At 40.6% G+C, this 12,683-nt stretch overlaps 1 protein-coding gene across 3 annotated transcripts; it reads right to left on the bottom strand.

Moving 5' to 3' along the window:
• Positions 1-5,676: 5,676 nt before the first annotated feature.
• Positions 5,677-12,383, bottom strand: LOC130714118 (uncharacterized). 3 transcript variants are annotated; one of them, XR_009011162.1, is made up of 5 exons: positions 11,986-12,378; positions 11,604-11,650; positions 11,346-11,467; positions 11,152-11,235; positions 5,677-6,165 (listed from the first exon to the last, which is right to left on the bottom strand). XR_009011162.1 is itself a non-coding variant. In XM_057564005.1 (3 exons), the coding sequence occupies exons 1-3, from the start codon at positions 11,361-11,363 to the stop codon at positions 5,890-5,892; spliced, it is 378 nt and encodes a 125-aa protein (XP_057419988.1). In that variant the 5' UTR covers positions 11,364-11,512; the 3' UTR covers positions 5,677-5,889. The 3 variants fall into 3 exon arrangements, 1 of the variants encoding a protein (XP_057419988.1); XR_009011163.1 differs by lacking the exon at positions 11,604-11,650 and having other exon boundaries at positions 11,986-12,383; XM_057564005.1 differs by lacking the exons at positions 11,604-11,650; positions 11,986-12,378 and having other exon boundaries at positions 11,346-11,512.
• Positions 12,384-12,683: the final 300 nt, after the last annotated feature.

The raw sequence follows: 12,683 nt of genomic DNA, 5'->3' as shown, positions 1-12,683 counted from the left end.
ATGTCATCGAGGCAACTTTGGGGGTGTTGTTTGCGGTGCTGGTTGATGTCGTTGTTGGTAATTGATTGTCCCAGCTCTATAGCAGTGGCGGTTTATCTGATGGGGTTTTGGTATGTTCTTATCAGTTGGGTCTCTGCTTACAGGTATCGAGCGGTTAGACATGTCCCGTTGTTGGTTGAACTTGAATCCATTTTTCGATTGTAGTTGAGATCTTTCTTAAGGGGTTAGGCTTTAAGGTTTTGCTAGGTATTGTAGCACACTCCTGTGAGTGTGAGGCTTTTAGAGGTCCTTTACGAGGTTTTTCTGCTATAGTGGCTGGGTTTTGTCAGGCTTTCTTTTTGCTCGCTAAGTATTGTACCTATGTTGAGAGGGGTTGTTTCTCAACATTCCATATATATTATATATATTTGGCTTTAAAAAAATAATAATGAATTGTCAATTCTTCCATCCATATTTGTGGCGGTTTAAACCATCGTTAACATATTTTGTGGTGATTTTGTGCATTAAAGACGACTTAAAAACCACCATAAAATATGGTAGTGGCGGTTTGAGCCTCTATAAGAATGGAGGAGGTGCCAAAATCAATAATTCGCTACTTTAATGGGCCAAAATCAATGAAAATTGAATGTGGATTAAAATCAATAAATTATTATTTTAGGGGACAAAAACATATTTACCCCTATTCATTTATTTTACATCTCCATCACTTACATATTTTTAGTATATCAGTAATTCGCTATCAGTAATCCATCTCCACATTTTAACTACGTCAGCTAGAGAAGCTGCCATAATCTTCTTCAACAATACGTCACTTTTTTGTAAATAGTAGCGGTTTCAACCAACATAATATAATTTTTAACTTTTATTTTTTCCACTAGGGTTTTTTTCCGACCTTCGTACACGTACGAATTTCAATCCTCACCACGTTCTCATCTCGATCTCAATCTCAATCTCGAGCAGATGTTCTTCTTCTTGCGTGCCTCTTCTTCCAGAATCCCGATCTATCTTCTTCATCTTGAAATTCCTCATCTCACCACCGTCTTCGATTTCTCTTCTTCACCGCGATCTCGTATCGATCTCTCATCTTCCAAAGATAGTTTCTCCATCCTTTCCACCAGGGTACGTTTGATTCTACCAGAGCGTTTTGATATGGTTATCTTTAAAAATATTACTTTGAATAAATTTTCTTTGGGTTGGCTTATGTCCATAGGAAAAATTTATTTTGTAGAGGTTCTTTTGGATGCTTGACATGCACCATAGCTCCAGCTTTGGTACAAATTACTTGTAAATCCATACTAGAGGCAAGCTGATAAAACTATATTGTCTATATTTGGACTAGGTGACGGTCACCCAGGTCATAGGATGGCATTGGTAAAGCTTAAGCGGGATGATATCTCTCTCAATGATTCATGGCAAGTAGATACTTTTGCGAAGGTAAACTCAAGGGCGAGGCATCAATAACTAAGGCCTAGCTGGCGAGCTGTACATGAGACCAGGGGAGCGCCCCGTAGAACTTATTCACGTGGCAGACACTCATATGCGTGGCAATTAGGACTCTATCTAGGAGATGTGCTCCATTTGGGGTGAGATAAGATCTAAGACATAGCTTGTAATGGCTCTTGTGCTGGATAATTACGCAACCCAAGAGTCCAATTAGCGATTAGATCGTTTTTTTACATTTATCCACTATAAAAAGAAAAAGGTTATCTTGATGTGGAACTGACTGCAGACAAAAAATAATCTTAAACAGAGAAATATTTTACAATTGGGTCCCTCTTCTGTTTGCGTTTTATGCAACGAAAAAGAAGAAACCACAAATTACCTCTTCTTCTCGTGCAAACTCTCTTGGAGTGTGTGGGCAAGCTGCTATAATTGGCTCGTAGTTGAGACAATGCTCCACGAGGATGCCCAACTGCACTTTTTGCAGCATGGCCAAAATTTATTCCCTGTTGGAAAACTTGGGTGGTGGTCTGTTTGGCCCCTATGGGAACACATGAATGAAGTTGTTTTTTGTAACACCTCGATTTCCAGGTGTCACTTAAGTAACTTAAAAATAAACTTTAAGCGGAAAACAGGTATTTTTTTTTCCGTTTGTTTCTTTTGTTGAAATGAAAACGTTATAAAGATAAAGACATAAACCCGCAATTTAAACCTAACCGATGTACATCATATAAACAGGTACAGCCGCAGCTGCACTCCAACGTCATGCGCTCTCACAGTGACTCCAAAGTAGTGTGCCCACAGGCAAATATTTACAGATCCAGAAACGTGAGTGACAAAGTTATAATCCTCCAGAAGAAAGTCGGCCCTCAAAATAGCCTAAGCAAAGACCCCTACAGTCCGACTAACTCTCTGTGATCCCTCAGCAAGAGAACCACACAAAAAGCTATGCATCGGGAACCTACCCTGTCTCAAAACAAAACGAATCAAAGCTCTACACAAAATATGAGTCCTGCCTAAACCTACCCTCCAGTACCGCTCAAAGCTCCTCCTCCTCCTCCTCCTCGTCGCTCCCGTCGTAGTAGTCGACATCAGTGTCAGAATCAGAGTCCACCGTGATCATCTCAGTGTCCAAGTCCACGACCTCCTGACTGACTGACCTGCGTACAACCCTAGTCGAACCCATCTCAACATCTACCTCCTCAGAAAGGACATCCTCCTCCATCACACGAACCAGGGGTTCCACGCGGTAGTCGCGTGATGGAGTAAACATAAAACTAAGAGAGGCAGACGGAACAACAGGCTCCCTCTTCGGCTCCACGAGCCTCGAGGACGACGCAACGTCGGTAGGATCGACAGCAAAAGCAGGAAGTGGCGCGACAGGTGCCTCAGTATCAGCCTCGATCTCAGATGGATCCTCGTCATCGGATGAAGATGAAGGTGGTGAAGGTGGTCTCCGGCCAGTGCCCAGTCCACAGCGCACCGAAGGTGGTAAGTTGAAGATCAGCTCCATGCGTCGTAGAACTCCTCTCGTCAGACGTCCACGCTCATCAGTCCGGTCCTCCATGACCCTTCCCCGATACGTCGCCCGATGATCCACAGGATCGATCACCCAAGCGGTGGGGGTTTGTCGGTCAACCAGCTCAAACCTAATCCCCCTCGAGGGAGAGACCATCGAAAACCAATCCGCCATCGACATCTGGCAGCAGGCTGACCGCCCAAACACAAATATGAAACCAAAGCCAAGGCGCTAGGGTCAACTCACGGAATAGAGTAAATATACAAATAACATGTGATTTGGGGTATAGATATATATATATATATATATATATATATATGTTTATATATATTCCTAGCATGTTATCGGCTCTAACAATAATTCAATAGACAATAGCACACAATTCCAGTCAGGGTGCATGTATGCTAGCAATGTGTTTCAAATGATCCGGATAATTCAATTGGGATGGGCACCATCGAGTCAGTCCTAACACCGGCCTAGTGTTTAACCATTTCCGCTCGGGTGCCACTTACAAACCCATGCATAGTCGGATCAATTCTAACCCCTCCAGGTTGAACCATTTTGCCCGCTATGCCGAAGATACACTCTTGGTGTTCTTCAATGAAGGCCAATCTTTCGACTGTCTCAAACCTTCGTGAAGCCGACCGAAGCCGTCTCAACTTCACCGAAGCCCGATCCTCCGGTCGTCTCAAGCCCCGAATGTATGCATGATGCAATATGGTTAGCCAAACATGGTATCGTCCTCACCATATAATGTTTAGCTACGACTCTTAATTCAATAATACCCGAAGGTCAAAGTCGACTCTACGACTAGGCTGTAAGTAGCATCGTACTCAGTGACGTATCTCTGGTCACTATGGTTCATCCTCATGACGACCATCAAATCTCAGCAGCTCCAAAACTTAAGTTCCCTATGGTTTTATTCGTTTAATAAAAATATTTAAAGTTGAATTAGTCAAGTTATGAGTTTCATTTCTTGAAAACTAAGTTCCCTAAGATCTCTAGTTCCAAATTCTAATCATTCCAAGTTTGCCAAAATCCCTCCAAATGTAATCCCCCGAGGAAAGTCTAAGTGTTCCAATAGGCTTAATCTCAAACCTCGGGTTTGGACTCGCCTAGGGTTGTTCATTCAACCCGAAATAATACAAGTATGACGTTCCATGATTCCACACTCCATAGTCGCGACAAAGCGCACAGTTCAATAACAATATCAATATAACAATAATTCAGTGCGGAAATCATAAGACGGAAACCAGTAAATGGCCGAAGCCTCTCAGAAAACGGAGACACACGTCTCATATAAGTTTACTCGGCCGAAGCCTCTAGAAAACATTTTCCAGTTCAAAGCGATAAACAATACCCAAGCAATATTCAATATCAAACAATTTTCAAGTCGAATTTATCGACGCCTACAATACAAATAGCTAATAAGTAAGTTTCCCTAACCTCGAGTTGCTCCAGCCTCGCGGTGTAGGTTTTCCTCACAATCTAGCTCAGTAATACCCAAAGTTCCCTCAACTGAACCTTGGAGAAAACAAAGCGAAAATCAATCCAAAATCGATTAGCTCGATCACAACAAAGTTAATTAACGATAGACAAAGCTTACGAAGCTTCAGAGTACAACAATCGAGCACGAGAGGACGAGTTATCGCGAAAAACGAATTTCTCCCCCCCTCAAGAACATGCTCTCGGCCACTCAAGGGAAAAAGGGTTCCGGCGCTTTTTCTTCAATCTAATTTAATTCCTGGGTAGTTTTAGGGTAAAACTAGGACAAAGAAATTGTCGAAAAAAATTTTAGAACGACCGGGTCGAATTACGACTAGTTAGGGGCACTTTGGTCCAAAATTAAAGCTCAAAAACTCAAAGTTGAAACTTCGGAAAACAAATTTGATGGGGTCGTTCACAACGACATTTATAGCAACTAATCCTAAGGGCACTAAGTCGGATTGTGGCTTTTCGAAGATAAAGTTTCAATATGTGAGTAAATGGGTTTTTATACAGTTTTTCAGATCTTTGGCGACTCGATCGAAATCGGCGCGCATCGGCGAATGATTTAGCTTGTTGGGCAACTATAGAAGGTATTTCAAGAAAAATTGGGAAAATCGAACAATTTTACGAAAAGCTCGAAACTTTGAGCTCAGAAAGAGATAAAGAAACGCGATAAAAAGAATGATCAGAGGTAAGAAGTGAGTAGATTACCTCTATGCCGTGAAGTAGAGACAAACAGCTCGAAGATCCGTCAAGAAACAAAGAAAATCTCTCCTCTCCCTCTCCTCTTCTCACTCGCGGCCTCAATGGGGAGTTTTGTGATTTTTTTTCTATTTATAGGAGAGTGAAATCGTGGGAAAATGAATATTTCGCGATTCCGATTTTTGCAGTACGTTCATCTATGAATTCTAAGCGAGATTCTGGCGACAGAATTCCAGAACTCAAAACAAGTCTCTTGAATTTGAAGATAACGATCCAAAAGCGGTGTGAGTTAAATTGCCCCGAAAAACTACTTTTTGTTGTGAAAGTCGGATGAAAAAACATCGTTCTGAAGAAAGATTGGAAACGTCGAAAGAAAACTGGCAACGCGGATGGAAACTTCGTTAGAAGCTCCGAATATGTAACACCTCGATTTCCAGGTGTCACTTTAGTAACCAAAAATAATCTTTACGCGGAAAACAGGTAATATTTTTTCGTTTTCTTTCCTTTAAATCAAAACGATAAAGAAGTAAAGACAAAACTCAACTACTAAACTAACCAATATACATCAAATATAAACATGTACAGCCTCAGCTGCACTTCCACGTCACACACACTCGCAGTGACTCCAAAGTAGTGTGCCCGTAGGCAAATATTTACAGATCCAGAAGTGTGAGTGAGAAAAAGTATAATTACAAACCACTAGGAGAAAGTCGGCCTCAAAATGGCCTAAGCAAAGACCCCTATGGTCCGACTGACTCACTGTGATCCCTCCGTAAGAGAACCACACAAAAAGCCATGCATCGGGAACCTACCCTGTCCCAAAAGCAAAACGAATCAGAGCTATTACAGTAACAACCAACTCCAAAAGACTCTAACCACCCATACCCCACACTACTATCATCGACCCTCCCTCGATCAGGCATGAAGTCCGGGTCCTCGTCGAAAGCTTCAGTAATAGTCGTTCCGCTCCGGGTCTTTCCCGCACAACGAATCATCACGAACCGGCTGACAGACGCCTGGCAGCAGGCCGACCGCCCAAACACAAACATACAAACAAAGCCAAGGCGCTAGGGTCAACTTACAGAATACAATAGATATACAATCAACTTGTGATAAAGGGGATATATACATATGTTGTATATATATACATATAAGTTATGTATTGCCTACTCTAAGGTATATACATAGCATGTTCTCGAATCTCCTACACAGTTCAATCATTAATACCTAACGATGTTCATCAACATCAAATCATCATAATCTCAACATATGAAGTTAGGTGATAAGGTTAGTCAAACAATGTATCGTCCTCCCAACACACACGTATCCAACTAAACCAATGTTCCCTGTCGTTGCCCTAGGGTAAACGACGATGAAATCTCACGCTTCCATGAAGTCTCACGCTTCAATGGGGTCTTACGCTTTCACGAAGTCTCACGCTTCAGTGAAATCTCACACATTCACGAAGTCTCACGCTTCAGTGAAGTTTCGCGCCTTCACGAAGTCTCACGCTTCAGTGAAGTTGCACGCCTCCGCAAAGTCTCCCGCTTCAGCAAAGGTGTACGCCTCCGCAAAGTCTCCCGTTTCAGCGAAGGTTCCCGTCTCCACGAGGTCTCCCGCCTCAGTGAAGTTTCTGCTTTCACGAAGTCTCACGCCTCAGTGAAGCTTACTCACTTTCACGAAGTCTCACGCTTCAGTGAAGTTCCATGCTTTCACGAAGTCTCACGCCTCAGTGAAGCTTCCCGGCTCATCCTTTGGATGGCTAAATAAACTGCTCAACGAGCGAAGGAGTACCAATGTACTTGGAAACTTATAGTTCCCCCGGCTTATCCTTTAGATAGCCAAACAACAAACTGCTCCGACCCAAACTCAAAACAACCCAAGAGTTAGTGTCGGTCAATACAACACAACTCCACCAACAAGATTACACGAGGGTCTAGTGTCGGTCAATACAACACAGCCCAAACAACAAGAGCACTAGGTGTCGGTCAATACAACACGGCTCCATAACACTTCCCCAAGAGTACTAACGTACTCGGTGACTTTCAATCATCACCATAGCTCACCTTAGTGGCTTTCCCAATTCCGATAACTCTCCAAACCCACAACAAAGGTCGACTTTTCCCCCGCCTTTCGTAAATATTTTTCCCCTTCAGTTCTCCTATGCTTAAACGTTAATAAAAATGATTTCAATTCAAATTAGTCAAATTATGAGTTTATTTCTCAAAGTCTAAGTTTCCCAAGTCTTTATTTTTCGAAAGCTCTATCATTCTAAGTTTCCAAAAATCAACCACCCAAAATACATTTCCCGGGGAAAGTCTAGGAATTCCAACGAATCCCAACAAATGGCTAAGTCTCAAACCCCACATTTGGACTTGCCTAGGTTTGTTCATCCAACCCGAAATGTCAAAGATCACCGGATCAATGAACCTCCACTCCGAAGTTGCGTCAAAACGCTCAATTCAACACATCATCAATATCATAAGTTATGAAACAATCATAACAAGAAATCATCATCATATACAACATCAGATAAAGCATAGGTCGAGTTTATCGACGCCTATCATGCAATCATAGCTAAATATAGCAAGTTGCCCTAACCTCGAGCTGATCCAGCTTCGAAATCACAAGCTCCTTCACTCAAGTGCTCCGAACCTTCCAAAGTTCCTTCAACTGAACCTCAGAGAAAAACAAAGCAGAACCCAAACAAAATCGATTAGTTCGATCGCAAAACAATACATAAACGATAGACAAAGCACTAAAGCTTCAGAATAGGACAATCAGGTACGAAAAGACAAGTTTTCGAAAACGAAAACTCCCTCCCCAACACTACAAGGTCACGGCCACAAAGGAAAAAGGGCTTCGGCTCTTTTTCTTTGATCAAATCAATTCACAAGGTAGTTTTAGGATAAAACTAAGGCAAAGAAACTGTCGGAACAATTTTCGGACAATCGGGTCGAAATATGACTATCCAGGGGCATTTTGGTCCAAAATAAAGGCTCAAAACTTCAAAGTTATCAGTTCTGAAAACAAATTTGACAGCAATGATCCTCATGACATCCGTGACAACAAATCCTAAAGGCACGAAGTCAGATTAAGTCTTTTTGACAATAAAGTTTCGAAATGTGAGACAAAAAGGGTTTTGAAACAGTTTTTCAGATCCTGGACAACTGGATCACAATCAGCGTTTACTGACAGAGGTTTTAGGCTCATGGGAACCTTGAGAACATAACCCAAGCAAGAAATCGAAGAAAACGGACAATTTTAGAAAAAGCTCAAAACTGTGAGCACAGAAACGACTTCAGAAACGCAACAGAAACAACAATCAGAGGTAGGAATCGTGTTAGTTACCTCGATACCTAGAAGCAGGGACGAACTGCACGAAGATTGGTCAAGTTTTCGCGAAAATCTCCTCCCCCCTTGCTCTCCACGAATTTGGGCCACTAATGGAGGAAAATGAAAGATATTTTGCTTTTTCGCCTATTTATAGGCGGGCGAAATCCCGGGAAAATGAAAATTTCGCGATTCCGATTTTTGCAGCACGTTCACCAAGGAATTCTAAGAGAGATTCTGGCGTCAGAAATCCAGAACTCAAAACAAATATCTATGATATGGGAAAAACGATTTCGAAAATCTCAAAAGCGGTGTAAGTTAAATCTGTCCCGAAAAACTACTTTTTGCTGTGATCGCCGGACGACAAAACTTCCTTCTGAAGAAAGATTGGAAACGTCGAAACAAATCTGGCAACGTGGATGGAATCTTCGTTAGAAGTCCCGAATAGAAAAAGTCTTCATCCATTGCTCGAAAATAGGGTTTCGAAGCAAAGAAATTAGCGTCGGCGGACATCCGAAAAGTGAAACCTATCGTGCGTACAGTCCAGAGTTCCGAAATGAAACGCTGGTCGATGGAAAAATAAAGAGAATCTTTAAATTTTCCGAGAGTTCGAAATCTCACTCAAAACGTTGCTTTAAGAGCGAAATAGCCTATTCTGGACACGCTCGCCATAAGGCAGGTGTGCAGACGACTCGCACTAACTCCGAAAACAACTACACAACATTCCTCAAGCAATTCCTGAACTTTCTTCTTCATTAATCTTTCTCAAATGTCAAACTCCTGTCACGCTTACACTGATTCTACGTGTGAGTCGGAAACTTAACTTGTTCTGAAAATCCAGGTCTTACAGAATAGAAAAAGTCTTCATTCAGCGTTTGAATTTAGAGTTTTTAGAGAAAAGAATTTAGCGTCGTCAGACTTCCGAGAAGTGAAACCTATCGTGCGTACAGTCTAGAGTTCCGAAATGAAACGCTGGTCGAGGGAAAAATAAAGAGAACTTCTTATTTTTCCAAGGATTTAGAATTTCGCTTAAACAGTGCTTTAAGAACGGAATTAGCCTATTCTGGACACTCTCGTCATACGGCGGTTGTGCAGACGACTCGTGCTAACTCCTAAAACGTCTATGGTACTATCATCAACCAATTCCTGAACTTTCTTCTTCATTAAACTTTCCCAAATAGCAAACTCCTGTCACGCTTACACCGATCCTACGCGTGAGTCGGAAAAATAGTATTTAATCCAGTTCTGAAATCTGGGTCTTACATTTTTAAATCAACATCAATTTGTGCTGAAAAGGTTGTGAGATTGCTAAGGTTCTGATCCTAGAAGTGGCTAAAGTGCAGAAGTAAAGAGTTTAATTGCTCTTTTGTTGAGTGGGATGCAATTCCAAGTCTGTGCTTAGGAAGGAATTTTCCCCAACCAATTTAGCGGTGCCCCTTTATAGTCTCTTGGCCATGAATGGACCTGCACTGTTCTGTCTCTGCAAATTGTTCTTTTCTTTCCTCTTTTCTGTTTCTTATAAGGGTATGGTACCCCTTATGCCATTCTTTACATATACTATTATTTTCCTTTCAAAAAAAAAAATAGAGGTTGATTATTTCTATACCAAAAGCGGCTAGGTTATTACGGAATCATGTCTGCTAGGGGTTTTGGCTTAACATGCTTCTATTGTTACTAAACATGAACAATTAACGTTGTCTATGGGGATCTGGTAAAGCTATTTCAAGATATTGTGGTTTTTTTACTTTAATTTGTAATTCATGGAGACTTAATACGGAGGTCGGGGAGGGGTAGGAACTGGGGCGTGGTCCACGACACGGTACCTAGAGGTGGTGGAGATCAGGAGATGTGAACGAGGGCCCCATGGAAGAAGATATTCCTGTCAACGAGGAACAATCTTAAAGCAAAGGAGATCAACCTTTGTCCGTCATCTTTACGCCGGAGAAGTGGCAGCGAATTTACAACCTTTCTATAATAACTCTATTTTAAAAAGGAAGTACTTTTTGTGATCACTCGAGGGGATATGTTTTCTTTTTCTTATTTCTATATTTACATATTCCATAATTTATTTTTGTTAGAATATTTATATAATTCAGCTATAAATTTACTTAGTTTATACTTTAGACTAATTATTTAATTTCATCTTGTGTAAATTAATCTTAATTAAATCCTTTTTTTTTAAATCATATTGAGGTCCGCAAAATTTATATACCAAATAAAAAATTATTACCCAACCCAAGTTGCAATCAGTTTTGCACTTTCAATGATTTTCATTCAACACCGACATCAGTGAATCTAAATCTACGAGAGAGAATTAGATCATTCCTTTTCTACACAAGTAAAGGAACTCCAAGTAAAGCTTAGGTGTCAAGATATCTTAACAATTCTAGAAATAACTCTCACACACAACTCTCTTCAAATAACCACCACTTTTATCTCTCTTCAAAAAATCATTCTTTAAAAAACCTTTTCCAAGAAAACAAAAAAACCTATTTCCATAACAGCTTAGTCAGTTAACTAGCTAGGAAAAAAGCAAGGAATTCAAAATGAGCAGTTAAACAAACAAGCAAATTTGAAATTGAGATCACTGAAAATGAATATTACTATCTATCATATATTACAATCTTTACGGAAATCATCAATGGACTTCAAGGGTGATAGAAAAGTACCTTCTTTATTAATGCTGTCCCCTTCTCACTAACATAAATACCATCAAGAAACTTCCTGATATCCTTGTTCTTAACATGGCATTTCTGTAACAAAAACAACAAAATAACCAGAATTAAAATCTAAGCAAGACAAAAATTAGACAACAACAAAGTCAGGCATTAGCATGTATCCATAGAATGAGAAAAAACTGTACCTGATTGATAGGGCACATGACCTAGAAACAAGCTCAATGTCATTTCCATCGAAAACTAACTCATCCTTCACCTTCTCAGATCGCACAATGGAAACTCCATCAAGCATATCCACTTTCCTCACCTAATCACACAATGACAAAATCCATAGTTCAATTAATCAACAAGAAAAATCTTACTAGTGGAGTTGAAAAGCATTAAGGAAAAATAAGTTTGACAAAAAAGGTGATCACTAATGAATTGATTGTGTAGAAAATTACAATAGAAAATTCCAAAGCCAACTCAATTTGCAACAGAAACTGAAACCCTGGAGAATAAACAGAAAGGAAAAAAGATTAAACTGAGATTTCAAGGCAACAAACAAGCATTAAAAACCATCTACAAGCAAAAGCTCTAAACAAAGAAACACACTCGAATCTTCTGATTTCTTATGCCCTAACAAAGCCTAATAATTCAGTAAGCATCATGATATCATAGATTTTGAGGCCTCTGCAACCACATCAAAAAGTTTCCCCAAATATCAAGCATATCGCCGAGTTCGCCGAGCGTCAAGAACGAAATTTCTAGGGTTTCAAAACGTTCCGAAGAGTTAAGAGTAGCAGAGAAATCGAAGAGAAAGCATGAAAAACACGCGAATCTCACTTGCAAACCAGAAGCTGAAGCTGAAGAAGAAGAAAAACGGTTACGGAGGAGCGTTCATCATCTTCGTTCGAACGCTATGAACAGAAACATAACGAGACACCGTTTCTCCGAGCGGATCAGCTTCGTTGAGGTCTTGTATCATGCCTCCAGAGAAATCGATCCATTTCGAGAGGAGAGATGCTAGCTAGGCCAAAGATCCATTTTTGTTGCACTGGTTGTGGGGTTTGATGGAAGAGGAAGAAATGGGTTGAACAAGGGGTGAGGTCGAGGGGTGTAATGGTAATGATGCAAAAGATTAAAAATACAAAGGGATATAATGGTAATATGGGGAAGGGAGAAAATGGTAACTTACCCTAACTTATTTACGGCCACTCATTATTTATGGGATTTAGATTACTTTTTTGCTAATTTCTTGTGGTCCTTATTAGCTGGTGCACCAATACCACCTAAGTCACTAACCCACCATAACATCCACCTATTGAAAGGCATTTGATGATGGATCGTGGGACACACTGTCTGTCTACCCTACTTGTGTATGAGAGAAACAGAAAAAGTGCCATGTACTGGCAACAATCACGGAAAGGTACACATTTTTATACACAATGGTACGCACCAACAAAACTCAAAGTTGATTCTCTCTGAAACCACACTGCTACAGTAAAATTAGGTCATGATAAGCCATTTGGAGCCCTATTGCA

This window comes from Lotus japonicus, chromosome 4, assembly GCF_012489685.1.
Source record: "Lotus japonicus ecotype B-129 chromosome 4, LjGifu_v1.2".
Classification (NCBI taxonomy): domain Eukaryota; kingdom Viridiplantae; phylum Streptophyta; class Magnoliopsida; order Fabales; family Fabaceae; genus Lotus; species Lotus japonicus.
This window is presented reverse-complemented; position numbering and strand designations above follow the sequence as displayed.

What these genes read in the sequence shown, in the direction of transcription:
- LOC130714118 (XM_057564005.1), bottom strand. An exon ending in GGACAGCATTAATAAAGAAG is followed by an intron (nt 6,166 to 11,151) that starts GTACTTTTCTAT and finishes GCCTGCTGCCAG; the next exon opens with GCGTCTGTCAGCCGGTTCGT.